At 38.6% G+C, this 15727-nt stretch overlaps 1 protein-coding gene across 2 annotated transcripts; it reads left to right on the top strand.

Annotated features, from left to right (window-relative positions):
* Positions 1 to 1627: 1627 nt before the first annotated feature.
* LOC103969330 (probable serine/threonine protein kinase IREH1) lies at positions 1628 to 15650 on the top strand. Of its 2 annotated transcripts, none has more exons than XM_009382831.3 (18): positions 1628 to 2495; positions 3671 to 3741; positions 3865 to 4050; positions 4157 to 5524; positions 6479 to 6651; positions 6856 to 7102; positions 7204 to 7296; positions 7392 to 7532; positions 7621 to 7713; positions 9928 to 10138; positions 10268 to 10353; positions 10621 to 10709; positions 12390 to 12441; positions 12542 to 12598; positions 12676 to 12849; positions 13041 to 13118; positions 15052 to 15208; positions 15300 to 15650. In XM_009382831.3, the coding sequence occupies exons 1-17, from the start codon at positions 1796 to 1798 to the stop codon at positions 15133 to 15135; spliced, it is 3903 nt and encodes a 1300-aa protein (XP_009381106.2). In that variant the 5' UTR covers positions 1628 to 1795; the 3' UTR covers positions 15136 to 15208; positions 15300 to 15650. The 2 variants fall into 2 exon arrangements, with proteins under 2 accessions (XP_009381106.2, XP_009381105.2); XM_009382830.3 differs by having other exon boundaries at positions 15294 to 15650.
* The last annotated feature ends 77 nt before the right edge of the window (positions 15651 to 15727 follow it).

Below are 15727 nucleotides of genomic sequence, written 5' to 3'. Positions count from 1 at the left end.
CCTGTTTCTTCTGTAACTCGGTTCTAGGATTCAACCTTGGAAACATGGATAATGATTGGAGAGAGAGAGAGAGAGAGAAGAAAAGGAAGATCCAGTACATCGAATGTATACTCCAAAGCTCTCCATGCTGGGAGTGGAGCGAAGGGAACTCATATCTTGTACTGGAAGATCAACAATACCATCTTGCTCAGCAGAATTATGGCCAACCTACTCGCCGATCCACCTTCGGCAGCTGCTCTGTTTGTTGTTCCTGAGAAAGCCAAAACAGAGATGTCACGTTGAAATATTTATCTTAAATATGACAAGGAAGTATGCGTCGTAGCATTAGCAATGGCCGATGGCCTTTTATCATCTCCTCTTCCGTGCAAAGAGACCGCTGAAGGCTTATTGTGTGTTTACCTTCCGCGGGAGCCGCAGCCGCTATCGTTGTCATGCCCCGAGGCGACAATGCTGTTGCTCGCTCTGTAGCTGCACGCTCACAGAGCACAAATGGATACTGAGTTTCGCAAGATCAGGTAAATGGAGAAGTTGGAGGGCAGAGAGGGGAGAGGGGAGAGGGGAGAGGGCAGACGCTCACCATTAACGTACCCGTCGCAGTAATGGTGGTCGACCTTGATGCGGCATTTCACCCTCATGTCCACGGCCTTCTCGCGTGTAACGTTGATGAAGGCCAGAACACGGTCGTCGAAGAACATGGAGCAGACGCACCGGTGGTCGCGCTTTATCAAGTCCTTCATAGGATCACAGCACGCCGGCGTCAGCGTTGCCAAGTCCATCTCCGTCTGGCACGGTGCCAGGCTCTCCATGCAGGGGAGCAAGTAGGTGACGTCCCCGTCGACCACCACCCCGTCACCCAGGCCGCGCGCCAGGGTGGCACACCACGCCAGGATGATGGCGCCGCCCAGGAGGACGAGGTTAGCGGCAGCCATGGCGCGCAGCTTGGGACGACAAGGGGGGGCGTCACGTCGACGACGAAGGCAGGCCGCCGCCTTTTATGGACCAAGGGCAGCGGCGTGCGTGGAACGAGGTTGGTTTCGGAACGTCGAGTTCAGGCTGTCTTGCGATTCGCTGTGAGAGCTATCCTGGGCTGCCGCACGTCCCCTTCGCCATTGACGCGGACCAGGGTGTCCCTCGTTGAGTTTATTCTGCGGCCAACAAGAAGGTTTTAGCCAGAGAAGGACATATATATGTATACATATATATATATATAAATATATATATAATCGAAGATCAGAAAATGTTTTTTTTTTTGTTTTTTTTTAAATAGTACACTATTTTTATATATATTTCGTGTCCTCATCGACAGAAAAATTATCTATGCCTTCATCATTCCACAAAACAGAAGAAGGGGGAGGGACAATCTATTATCATACCAATGATAACAAAATTAATCGATCACCCATAGAAAATTATAATATAAACATAATAATATATTTATAATACAATAATTTTTTATTACCAGCGTTGCGCGAAAGGATATGAAACGTTCGAGATTCAAATTTCAATGATGGGACCCAATCCTGGACACGTGTCAAACCCAGGTCTGCACTCAAGCCAAAAGCGCAGTCTAACCTAATCCTGAGGTCACCGAGTATCGTTCTTTCCGCACTCCGCACTCTCTCCTACTTTTGCTCGTCGCTGTCTCGCTCACCAACGAAAGGTAATCCCCAAGACTTGTCCGAAGCGCCACCCTCGCCCTCACGACTGGCGCTTCCGAGTTCCGACCATCCACGGCTTCGCTCCTCAGTGCGGAGGAGACTAGCCCTCGGTTTCTTGAAGAAGAGGAGAGGGAGAGATGGTGTTCAAGGGGCGCTTCTTCTCCTCCAAGAAGTCGGACTCCTCGTCCAGCCCCGACGGATCCCCCTCCACAGCTAGATCCGACAAGAAGAAGGCCAAGTCCAACGACGCCGCCGCCTCCACCCCCCGTCATACCCTCATCAAGGATGCCGTCGAGAAGCACCACCTGCAGCAGCAGCAGCAGAAGAAGAAGGGTAATGATGGGAAGGATTCCAAGGGTAAGGAGGCTGTACATGCCCCCTCCCCCAAGCCCTCCCCTCCGCCCGCCGCATCTTTCTCCGCCCCCGCCAAGCTCCGGAAAGGGCCGGCGGCGGCCAAGGACGGGGCCGGGCCAGCGGCGGCGTCCCTCTCCCCGATCCTGGCCTCCTCACTCGGCCTAAACAGGATCAAGACTAGATCCGGGCCGTTGCCACAGGAGGGTCTGCGCGTGGAGCATGGGATGTCGGGTTCCGGGAGTAGCAACTTGTCTAGAGGCACCAACGGCACTGCCTCATCATCGGCTTTGTCGACTTCGATGGCCAGAGGAAAGAGTGGTGGTGTTGGCAGTAGCGGCGCAAAGAAGGATGGAAGGGCCCTAGACAAGGTCCCCGAGTCGTCTACTAGCTCCTGGGTTAATCGTGGTGGTAGTGGTGGTGGTGGTGCCAAGCAGTGGTCCACGGCTAGCGCGGATACTCCATTCGGGTGGCAGATTAATAATGGTAAGCTTCTGTGGTACAGATGGATACATCTATGTGGCATTAATATTCTTGTCGAGATGATAATTTTCTCGGGGTTAATCTTGATTTAGGCCAGCTATGATGAATTTATTGATCATGTGAACAATGGAGATAAACCGGTGGACTTATAGCGGTCATCCTGATAAATTGACGACATACCCAACATTTGGCTTATTACATAAACATGCATGTTTTCAAAACCTTCATGATGATTCTTGCTTTTTGGCTGAATGCAGATTACTTCTGACAATACTGACATTACAAAACTCAGGCCTGTTGGAAGATACATAACTATTTCATTCCGTGTCTCTAAAATCCGGCCTTGATGTGGTTGAACTTTTCATGATGCTTTATGTTGAAAATAACGAATGAAGTACCTACAATATTGCAATGTCTTAGTGGTAGTGTTTTCCACTAATCATATCATATTAATGAAATTTTGGAGGTATTTCACTTCCGAAAATAAGTAGTTAAACAACCAATAAAGAAAGAGCGGAAGATATAAAATCAACCAGTTTTCTGTGTACTGTCTAGGTTGGGAGGTGGGAAGGGACTGCTGTTCTCTTGTCCCCTTTCTTGCACCATATTTGTGAACATTTGGACATGTAAAACCATTTTCTTGTTTCCTTCTATAAATTGATTTCTTGTATTATTGGTGTTTAGGAGAAATTTCTTTTTCTTGATTATGAATTGAGTCTTAAGGGATTATGAAGTTGGTTGTTGCTTGATTTTATCTTCCATTCATGAGCTTTCGTTAGCTTTGGATCCTACGAACCTTGTGAAATTTTGTTGTATACTTTCGTTTTACTTTCTAGTGACTTTTTTCATTTAGCATTTTAAGTATTGGATGTAATTATCAATGCTTTTGTTGCTTGTGGTACAGAAGCTTCCTATCTCACTGGGTTAAGTGCAGAGATTGGTTTTTTTATGGAATTTGTTGAATTTTCATTTGCTGTTTTTTAAATGCCACTTTGCTTTAATATAAAATGATTCAGAGCTGCCAATCGCTTAGTTATAGGAATGCTGCTAAATTTGCTCGTTTGAGAAGTCATCGATCATTTATTATTTTCACTGCAACCAGTAAAATACATGGTGATATTAGTTTTGAGGACCGAGTTTCTACACTGCTAATATGTATAGTAAATTTTGCCTTGCAGGTGAAGTTAATTTATCATGGAACAAATTTGAGAAATTAAAAAATAATGCTACATTTGCTTCGGCGGTAGAGGTTAGACATTAATTACGTTTTATATTTAGTGCACAAATGGTATTCATATCTTGCCACATATCACCTCTTAAATATATTTTTTATTAAGTTGCAAATAATAACTTTATTTGGTTGCTTTTACAGTCACAATATGATGCTTGTGAAACTCCAAAGGAGTCTGAATCTCCCCGCTTTAAAGAAATAATGCAGGCTACCAGTGCTCCCAGGAAGAAGTTTCCTGGAGATGTAAAGAGTTTTTCACATGAACTAAGCTCCAAAGGAGTACGACCATTTCCATTTTGGAAGCCTCGAAGTATATTCAATTTGAAGGTGATTACTTCTTTCGATAAGTTTCTTTCTGAATTTTAAAATCATTTAAGATTGGTGATTTTTGGATAAGATTGGTTTTTTTTTTTGTACTGCTTGTTCTGTACAGGAAATCTTGAAAGTTATTCAGGTGAAATTTGAGAAAGCAAAGGAAGAGGTGAACTCAGATCTAGCTATTTTTGCTGGTGATTTGGTCAGTATAATGGAAAAAAATCTAGAGAACCATCCTGATTGGAAAGAAGTTTTGGAAGATTTGTTGATACTTGCTCGGAGCTGTTGTGTTATGACAGCTGGGGAGTTCTGGCTTCAGTGTGAAGGTATAGTTCAGGATTTGGATGACCGTCGCCAGGAACTTTCTTCAGGAATGCTAAAAAAACTCCATACTCACATGCTATTTATCCTTACTAGATGCACTAGATTACTTCAGTTTCACAAGGAAAGTGGGTTTGCTGAGGATGAGATAGCCATGGATCCAAGATCTAAAGTCATGCATTTAGCTGAGGTATCGTCAGTATCAATGAAAGATCGTAAACCTACCAAGGCTGAAGAGAACTCTGTTGAAGCAGTTGTTTCAAGAAAGTCCCGTAGTCAAGAGCAAAATAATCTAAAATGGAAACGAAGCCAGGAGATAAAGCCTGTTGACTATTTTTCACAACTTGACATCGGAAAGTATGATTCACCTTCTACAAGGGAATGCATGGCTTCTTGGAAGCCTCTACCATCACCTGCATCGAAGGACCAAAAAAAATCTAGCCCCCTTATAGATGAATCACTCAATGAGAAAGTTGATTCCTTACACCTGCAAAAGAGTTCAGAGGAAGACTTGATTTCCTCTAATCTTGCTGAGCAAACTAGCCCTGTTGATGCCTCTGTGCATCCTTCTGTTTCTTCCAAGCATCAACACAAATATTCATGGGGCTTTTGGGCTGATCAGCAGAGTATTTCTGAAGAAGGATCAATTATGTGTCGTATCTGTGAGGAGTATGTTCCTACTTTGTTTGTGGAGGAACACTCAAAAGTTTGTGCTGTCGTGGATCGGTGTGACCAAAAAGGTTTAAGTGTTGATGAGCGTCTCCTTCGAATAGCTGAGACACTAGAGAAGATGATTGATTCCTATACACAGAAAGATCTACCTAATGTAACTGGCAGCCCAGATGTTGCAAAGATATCTAATTCGAGTGTGACTGAAGAATCTGATATTCCTTCTCCAAAATTATGTGATTTGCCCCAGCGAGGTTTGGGTGATATGCTTGACTGTCTTCATGAGGCTGAGAATCCCCTTCTTTTAGATGACCTAAAATATCTGCCATCGATGACTTGCAAGACTCGTTTTGGTCCAAAGTCTGATCAAGGAGTGGCTACCTCATCAATAGGCAGCATGACTCCTCGGTCGCCTTTAATGACACCGAGGGCTAGTCATATAGACATGCTTTTGGCAGGGAAGAGTGTAGTTTCTGAGAGTGATGATCTTCCGCAGGTGGTTATTGTCTAATTAAGCACAATAAGCTTATTGTTCTAAACATTTTTACTGGTAGATATTCTTTAATTCTTTTTAACAATAAACTAACTCGGCAGAATCTATGGTCTTTGGATTTTTTTTTTTTGCATGCATACTTGTATTATGAATCTAATTCTTGCATTCATACAAATGTGTGTACAATTATGCTATATTCACATTATTTCCACTTTTTGTATTGGGCTTGCATGCATACTTGTATCGGGCTTCATTTTATGAATTTGTTTTCTCTTGGCTTTATCCATGCAAGTCGTGCCTTTAATTACGTTCAATCTTGTTACTTCATTATCTACTTGTGTCAATGTACTTATCTGATGATACTGGTTATCAGTTTTTAGGAAAAGCATGATTTCTTGATTTTTCTAATTTGTAACTAGCAGTTTTTGTGGAACATAATTATACTAATGACACTTAATTTAGATGTATAGGCTTCTTTTTTTTCTTTGCTGTTAAAGTATATATTGCAGTTACTTTCTGGTCTTCTATCTGTAATGTACTAGTTGCAGTATTTTTCTGAAATCACTGATGTTTGCATGTTTTAATCTTAACAAAAGACTTAATTTTTATACGGGGCTTTGTGAATTAAGTATGATCTGATATCATTAAAGAATTGTTATGAATAGTTGTTGACGTCGTCGTTTTTTCTTGGGTGCTGTTGTTGATGTCATTGTTACTTTTGTGTAAACAAGACAGTCTGTCTAATGTCACTTCAAACAGTGAAATTGATTGCTACAAAACCCAGAGCTAGACACTAGTTGAACAATGCCAAGTCATTCATCCAAAGATTAAACTGTAGTTGTAAAAGCATGATTCTTCTCTTGGATTCTCCAACTGCACTTTTTGTAGCTTAACAGGTTGTTTATTGATGATCATGCCATTCATCATGAGCACTCTATTTTCTCTAAAATGGTGCAGATGATTGAGCTTGCCGATATTGCTCGATGCATAGCAAATACTCCAGTGGATGAAGAAAGATCCTTGAATTATTTAGTTTCATGTTTGGAAGATCTACAAGAAGTTATGAACCGTCGGAAGCTTGAGGCACTTACAGTTCAAACGTTTGGAACACGTATAGAAAAGCTTCATCGGTAGGTAGATCAATCAATTGTACATAGTACTGTTGACTTTTGTCCTTTTTTCCTTGAGAATTCATAATTCATTCATACATTTCAAGAAAAAAAAATGATCTACACCGGAGATATTCTCACTTCCATCGATCATTTTGTAGCCTCTTAATCCCCCCTCTTATAATCATGACTGTTTTTCATTTTTTGCTATGTGCCATCCTATAGTGAGAAGTACTTGCAGCTTTGTGATTCAGTAACTTCACTTGACATGGAAAAGGATGTTGCAACAAGTTCTGTAATGGATGAAGAGGATGATGTAGTTCGCAGTTTGAGAGCAAGTCCTGTTCACCCTACCACCAAGGATCGGACATCTATAGACGATTTTGAAATTATTAAGCCCATCAGTCGAGGGGCATATGGTCGGGTTTTTTTGGCCAAGAAAAGAACTACAGGAGATCTCTTCGCAATAAAGGTACGTACACACACACACACACACACACACACATATATATATATATATATATATATATATTGTTAGCATGTTAGGGTGGAAATTAATTGATTTTTTATCAGGTTCTAAAAAAGGCAGATATGATCCGCAAAAATGCTGTTGAGAGTATTTTGGCTGAACGTGACATTCTTATTACGGTTCGCAATCCTTTTGTGGTGAGTGATTTTCTTAAAGTTTCTATCCGGAAATTAATGTATCTGAAAATTAATGTTCTATGACTTCTCTCTGACTGGCATGCTCCTTCTGAAAGGTTCGATTTTTTTATTCGTTTACTTCACGGGAGAATTTATATCTTGTGATGGAATACTTGAATGGGGGAGACTTGTACTCGTTACTAAGAAATTTGGGTTGCTTGGATGAAGATGTTGCTCGTGTTTACATTGCAGAAGTTGTATGTACTCCTTGAGAAATTATTTCTTGCATTCATTTTTTAAAAATTTTTGTGCCTATTCTTTTACAACTGGAGTATAAATCTGCAGGTCCTTGCATTGGAATACCTGCATTCCTTGCGTGTGGTGCATCGTGATCTGAAGCCTGACAATCTATTAATTGCTCATGATGGTCATATCAAGGTATTAAAGATAAATACTTTGCATGTCTTTAGGGTTTCTCAGATGACTAATATATTTTAAAGTTTGAACGTATGAGTTTTTTAAATATGACCCAACCTTTTTTTCTCTGGGCCATGGGTTTGTGTTTGATCACTGGTCAATCTGTGGTTGACCTATGGTTGCACATGTGCCAAGAGGTCGTAGCTGGCCGGGGCCTCCTGTTTGGTGGTTGGTGGCTGAGGCAAGCCATGCTTGCATAGAGGGGTTACTAAGGTGACTATTGTGGCAATGGTGGTGGCCTGTGTTCATTTTGATGACAGATGGTTAGGCAGTTTAAGGTAGAGAACACGAGGAACAGCTATCCAGTCATTAGTGGATGACTGACTGTAGATTAGGAATCATTATAATCGAATGGAAGGAAAAAATATGCTCTCCAGATTCAACTAGTATATACCTTATGCTTCAAACAATTTGGAATATTCAAAACCAGACAAGTAGCCAACTGGAAAGTTTAAATCTGCAACCTTTCGAATTACCTTTTCCCATGGATTTTATGAATGGTTCAAAATGTCAGGTTTAAGTATCGCTGATCCATATGTGTAAGTTCTTAGGTCAGCAGGTGAATATGTTACCAGCTTGACCCAGTTGGATCTTGAAGTACTTCAAATAAGAATCAACTTAATGTTTGACAGAGTTGCATTTAGCTATTTTATATCCAGCCATCCATACTTTTCATTATTGCGGCTGTACAGCAAGATGGAAGTAGGCATTGGCAACAAAACAGACCCATCTTGTCTTGTCTTGGTGAACGTACTGCAAATGGCTGTACTAACTCTTTATTATGTGAGCTCAACAATATTCACTGCTTAAATTTTGCTGATATATCGAGATTATTGGTTTGCTAGCTTTTGAATGTGGTTTCTCATAATAAATTTCAATATCTCGACCCTCATCAAGATCCATTGCATGTCTATGAAAACCATTAATAACGATCCAGGTTATATAGCTGAAATGAATCTAGAAGTGTCTTCCTCCTACCATTGCCACTGATGAAAAACTCTGGTACTAGGTTCTGTTATAGTTTGGCAAGTAATATGTAGGTGGAATTCTCCCATGGCTTCCACCAACCTGCTGAAACCAATCAACTATAGATGGATTACATTCAGATTTCTGTTATCCACATTGCTGACAATGTAGGACAGTCTAGCCGATTTAAAACCTCAAATATGGTTGATTCAGTCAAGATTTTATAAATGGAGGATAAGAGTTGAGCCTTATAGATCGGGAAAATTCTTGAAGGTTGCACTGCCATCTCGGAAGATTCAATTCTTTTACTGCCAATGTAATCTTCTATATGTGGTTATCAGAGGCCATCACTCCTTTTGCTTAGTTCTCAAAAAATGATGTTATTCTCCATATATAAAAGCAGTTTCCTTCAATCCTATTATGAACTACAAATTTGAACAATTGAGACCCATTTCCACCTTATTCTTTGCCACCTTTAGTTGTCAACATTATCATATCTATGTCACACAGATTTGATGCATGGTTGATAAATAGCCTAGGCAACAATAGGTAGCAGACCTACCAAGTACAGTGGTTAGGCTAGGCACATAGGTGGTAGTGCAAGTGACAAAATCAATGCAAAATCACGTAATTGTTTTTGAGTTTATTAATGCATGTGTTCAGTAGTTTGATTGCTATTTTTAGATAATTGTACCTATCAATGTACCTTGACTCTGATGGCTGTGATATTAACATATACTATGGTTTGTAAAGCAATTAAACTGAACAAAGAAAACATGATAATACTAGCATGGGCCATTTTTATCTATAATGACATAAATGTATGCAATACATGCATATGTAGTTATATGCATATCTGGCATTCTAGATGAGGACAGCAAGTTTTGAGGCATGCTACTTTTGCATGCATATCTGGCAGTCTTTTTATTTAGTTAAATTGAATTAAGCATGCATATATGGTATACATTACCATGTGTCTGTATTTGGATTATGTATCTAAATTATCCAATATTCCATGGAGGTTTTCATCATACTTATCCCTCACTCTACATACACACATACATACATGGATACGAATGCATGAACATTGCTATCTCAGTAATTTTAATGTTGGGATCTGTCTCTTTTAATCACATTTAGCTTTAACACTCTAAACTTCATTTTGTTTGTTATTGTTCTCATTATTCTAATCTGTTTTTGTCTTCACAGCTGACTGACTTTGGTCTTTCCAAGGTTGGTCTCATTAACAGTACGGATGATTTATCTGGTCCTGCTGTTAGTGGGACATCATTATATGGAGAAGATGAACCCCAGGTATCTGCATCTGAGCAATTGAATCAGCGAGAATGTAGGAAGAAACGGTCTGCTGTTGGTACACCTGATTATTTAGCACCGGAGATTCTTCTGGGAACAGGGCATGGTTTGTATAACCTATGCAATTCTTGGTGAAATTTATACTATTTGATTGTTTCTGATCACATTAATAATAATAATAATAATAATAATATTATTATTATTATTATTATTATTATTATTATTTTGTCTGCAGGTGCAAGTGCAGATTGGTGGTCAGTTGGTGTCATTCTCTTTGAACTCATTGTTGGAATTCCACCCTTCAATGCAGAACATCCACAGGTTCTTTTAAAACCACATACTTTGTAGCCTTATTGTGGCTCAGATGTGATAGGAGATAAGCTTCTTTGAGTCTAATTAATAAACATTTTAAGACTATTAGGTCTCCTAACAAATTATGGATGTAGAATTTTCTTCTGCATCTTGAAAATCGAGGTTACACTTATTTGAGTATATACTGAATTGAATATGTTAACGCCTTGTTTCTTCATTATTTTTTCCCTAAATGAGAGTTACCAATTTCTCTTTGTTGGTTGTTTATGCTTGTAGAAAATTTTTGACAATATTCTGAATCGTAAAATACCTTGGCCGCAAGTACATGAAGAGATGAGTTTTGAGGCCCAAGATCTTATTGACAAGTAAGAGATAACCTATTCTGCACTTTAGAGAAGCATGCTGTTATATATACCTTGTGAATTGGATTAAGCAAAATTGTAGTTGACTTTCCTGCAGAAATTGTTCTTCTTGATTATATGGAAGTTTTTTGAAACTTAATGTTTATAATTATTTATTTCATTTAGGTTTGTTCCCTGACTTCACATGCACCTACCATACCTAGGACACAATGCTTCTTAAGTTAATGCTCGGGGACTTAATTTGTAGTTTTCCCGAGTGTATTCTAGTGATGAAGGATAGTGATTTGATCATTGTTTGACATCATAATATAGCTTGAAATAATGTACATAATAAAGCTTAACACTTAATATAGCTTGAAATCTCAATGTTATTTGTCATCATTAAAATTGTTCATGATTAATGTCTTCTACTTGATGGCGGGACTTGGTACAATGGTTAGGTTGCTCCTTTGCGATCTGGGAAACCAAGGTTTGAGTCGTGGAAATAGTCTTTTTTAAATATTTAAAGGGACGACTATATATATTGGCCCTTCCCAGACCCTCTATTGGTGAGAGCCTTATGTACTTGGTATGCTCTTTTATTATTAATGTCTTCCACTTCTTTGAATAACTCAGGGGATAGAAATTTCTGATTTTTTGAAGTCTGTTTGCAATTTCTGTTATGATATTAATGATTATCGTGTATATTATTGATAGACCTTTCATTGCATAGATTGCCAAAATTTTAGCAGGAAATCTTGCATTGTCATTTATTCTTGTACTAAATTTCATAAACTGGTGGAGGGTCTGAAGCTCTATGGTTCTGTGATGCTTATAAGTCCAGGTGAACTGGAGTCATGTAGTTGCAGATTCTTTGTTTTCCTGCCTTGTTTCTATAGTAATTGACTTTATGTAAGTGTTATGCTTTTTACGTATTCAATGTTTACCAAATCGTTTTAATTGGATCCAGTAAATAGGGAACTACGATTGAATAGCCCCTTTAGATAAACTTTATTAATTTGATTAGGTTGAATTTCTACATGTTACTTGGGGGCCTTCTACTGGGAACTTAGACAGAAATCAATTTTCCTATCCCTTCCTAAATTTTCCTAATACTTGCTGTACTGTTGGACTCTGCTCCGCATTCTGCTCAGGTGACCCTGGTCCTGTTTCTCAGTGAAAAGTTGTTTGCTGTTTTCTAGCCTGCAATCTTGTTTGTTTTAACATCATGTCTCTGCATTAGACAGAAACCTTTTTCTCATGTTAATTGTTAAACTGTTGGTTGTTGTAAAATCTGATATGAATCCTTTTCTTTCTTTACCTGCCACAAATCCTTATGACAAGGTCTTGCCTAGTGAAAATCACTATTTGTTGTTGATATGATATTTGATCAGATCACTTGTGTCACTTTCTTTCTTCTAAAATGGTTGCTGCAACTAGTTTTTTTTAGGTCTTATCTCACTGCAGAATTCGGCTTATTTCTATTTTTCTTCTAAAATAGTTGCACTGTAATATAAACATATACAAGATGTAGACTATTAACTGTTTAATTGCTTGCTCTCTTGCATGCTCATGTCAAGCAATATTTGCACAGCTATCAAAGTCCTTTAGTAGTTTGTTAATTCATTTGAAGGTCCTCGAGATGATTGTTGCACACGGTTCTGACATAGTGTTTGATTTTCTATTGTTGTCAACTCCTTGCAGCTTATTGACTGAAGATCCTCATCAAAGACTTGGAGCCAATGGTGCATCAGAAGTACGTTAACTTGACTTTATATAATTACTGCAATTATGGCTGCATGTCTGATAATGTATGGTGAGGTCCATAGACTTATATTCTAAATCAAAATTTCCAGGTCAAGCAACATGTGTTTTTCAAAGATATAAATTGGGACACACTTGCAAGGCAGAAGGTGATGTCAATTACAATCATACTATTTGCTGTATCGGATACTTAAAATTAAGTGTACTAATGCTGCCACTTTTGCAGGCTGCATTTGTTCCTTCATCGGATAATGCCCTTGATACCAGCTACTTCACTAGCCGTTTTTCTTGGAATCCATCAGACGAACAGATATATGAAACCAGTGAATTTGAAGATTCTAGTGATAATGGAAGCATAAGTGGAAACAGTAGTTGCTTAAGCAACCCCCATGATGAACTGGTATGCAAGTGTGATTGTGGTTTTATTTTTTGAACTGATGATTTTGTTCATGAAAATAATGGTTTCGTCATTTTTTGTACACTAAAAATCTTTCTACTGCCATTTTCCAAAATCATTTTTGTTATTGATTATTTAATGTCTTTTTGTTACAATGGACATTGATATTTTTTTTTGTAAATAATGACAAACAGGGTGATGAGTGTGGAGGTCTTGCTGAGTTTGATTCCAGTACATCCGTCAATTATTCATTTAGTAACTTCTCTTTCAAGGTAATTAGCACAATCATATTAATTTCTTCTGGTGTTGATTCCTTTCTGTGGTGTTACAAGTAAAATAGGTAGTGGAAAACAGGTGAAGAAAGCAATTATATAGATTTGTTCAAAAGATCTGTGATAATCAGCTAAATCATACATCATTATCCAGCTGCAGCAGAGGAACTAAGACATAGAAGATGCAGATAAATATATATTTGACAGAAGTAACATCCATTGAAAAGCTACACTAAGAATGAACACTTGATTGATGAAATCCCCCCAAAGTGTTGATCTAAGGGAGCAGCGTAAAAAGAGGTGGGGGGGAGGGGGGGGCACTAGAAGAAGATTTGATCATCTTAATGCTTTGGGGTCTAGTGAACGATTCTGAAAGCTTCTGCAGTTTCTTATTTTCTTTTATAACCTGGACACATATTAAGAAGCTCCTTTTAGAGCTCAATGCATACACCATATTGGGCTTACCAGACAGCTATTGACAAGTTTTTTTTTTTATAATTTCCTTCTCTCTCTATTTCTCTCTCTACTTCCACTGCCGCCCCATATTTTTTCTCTTGCTCTTCTCCGACTCCTCGTTGCCACTGCATCCTGCCTTTATGTTTTGCCTACTATTGGCATGCATCATTTCCTTCTCTCTCTCTCTCTCTCTCTCTCTCTCTCTCTCTCTCTGGGGTTCGAGTGGTACCATACTTATGGTCCAGTCTGGCTGCCTATTTAATCTTTCCCTAGAATCATACAAGATGCTAGTAGCTAGCGGTATCATTTTCTGTTCTAATTTTGAGCAGTAAATACATTTATTTGTGAGGTGCTAGAATTGGCCACTCTGGGATAAAGATTAAAACTTTTGTTCTGGAATTTTCATTTTAAATATGATTGGTTCGGTTGAGATGTTACTCGTAGTCTTTTGACATTTAACATTCAACAGACATTGCTGGTCAATGTCTTAAATATTATTTTGCTAGTGTGTTGTGTTTTGTTGTCTTGATCTCTTAATGTAGTGGTGGCAGTAGTTTGCTTGACCCATCTGATTGACTTAGCCTAACAAAATAAGAAGGGTTCAGGTCACACAAGTATTGTTTGGGTCCAAGTTTTGGACACTAGCTCTGAGGTTGTGGATTTGGACTAACGTGTTTCTAAACTCATTTGACCAAGAAATATATGACAGGTTCAAAAAGCTCATGCTGTCTTTATCCATTAATGATATCAACAGTTGTGTCTGTATGCTCTCCTGGATCTTTGACATGCTTGAGCTAAATAAACTTGTTAGCTTTCCATTTGTCATCAAGAGGAAGAAGATTTCAATTTTTCTTCAAAATTATATAGTAAAAGTTTCCTTAATAATCAGTCTTTTTGATGACAACAAAACCCTAAATTGTAGTTAACCGAAAAAAAAAAACTGTGCATGCTGTTGCAACTTGCAACCATTTTCTGCAAAATTGTTTCTTGAAAAATTAGGTACTAAAAGTGCCCTACTATATGGTCAAGCACTCTAATTGCCAATAGTATCTTGCATGTAATTGTGAAACTGGCTTCTGCTGCAAAAGCAGCTGACACCAGTATTTATATGTGGATGGAAACATGGGGATGGAAAGAGCCATGCTGACTTGGTAATCGACCTTGTTCTAATTTGTTGGTTTGGATTGTTTTTGGAGGGGCCAGGTTTGGATTATTTTAATTTGGTAATCAAATATTTTTGGACTTGTTTTAATATATATTACATTGACATCTGTTTAAGTTCCATGAAGTTGAACTGTTATTTACATGAATCTGCTTCTCATAAATCTGCATTGCAAATATTTGGTATGATGCCTTAGTGAAAATAACAAAATAAGCTGAAGTTTGCATTCTTTCAAAGAAGAACCATTCTAGTATATATATTTTATGCACTTTCCATTAACTTGATACTGAACCTTTTTTTGTCTTTGGTGATTAGAATCTATCACAGCTTGCATCAATCAACTATGATCTACTCAGCAAAGGTTGGAAGGAGGATCCACGACCAAAAACCGGAACTTAAATTGTGTTCCTTTGCAAGTTGTTTGATTTGGACAATTTCTTAGAGAACTTCGTCTCATGTACATCTTGTAAATGTAAGTGAAAAACATCTCATGAAAAACTGGTTTTGGTTTATTACTGGTTGCTGACTCTTGGTTTAAATTCTTTTCATTTCATAAGATGCAGGCTCAGGACAACTCCAGGCTGGTGTTTTTCACCCTGTGGGCCAGTTTCCCAATGGCTGCCTACAATTTTAGCCGAATGGTGAGAGTCCTTTCTAGTTCCGTATGGTTCATTCTCCATCGAATGACCCATTACTTGGAACAGCTATACAAAGAGGGAAATTACAAATCTTCCATTTGATTGGAATTCTCTGTTAATTTGCCTGTTTGCGATGATGGAATAGTTGTCTGTTGTACAAGAAAGGAAGAGAGAAAGAAAGGGGTGTGAGAACTGGTCCTTGGCATTCAAATGGACCATCATTGGTGAATGGATCTCATGTCCTTTTACTCTAATGTCTCTTGCAAGTTGAGATTACTTTCTGTGACTTTTGCAGTTATTTTGTATGAATGCATGTGAATACCTTGTTTTTACACATCTTTATGTTTTGTGAG

This window comes from Musa acuminata, chromosome BXJ1-10 (genome assembly GCF_036884655.1).
Source record: "Musa acuminata AAA Group cultivar baxijiao chromosome BXJ1-10, Cavendish_Baxijiao_AAA, whole genome shotgun sequence".
In the NCBI taxonomy this organism is placed as follows: Eukaryota; Viridiplantae; Streptophyta; class Magnoliopsida; order Zingiberales; family Musaceae; genus Musa; species Musa acuminata.
Note: the sequence above shows the minus strand (reverse complement) of the source record. Positions and strands in the feature narration are given on the sequence as shown.

Coding starts and splice junctions, on each gene's coding strand:
- LOC103969330 (XM_009382831.3), top strand. CDS start 1,796: ATGGTGTTCAAGGGGCGCTTCTTCTCCTCCAAGAAGTCGGACTCCTCG. Junction 7,103..7,203: donor GAGATCTCTTCGCAATAAAG/GTACGTACACAC, acceptor ATTTTTTATCAG/GTTCTAAAAAAGGCAGATAT. Junction 12,599..12,675: donor ACACACTTGCAAGGCAGAAG/GTGATGTCAATT, acceptor CCACTTTTGCAG/GCTGCATTTGTTCCTTCATC.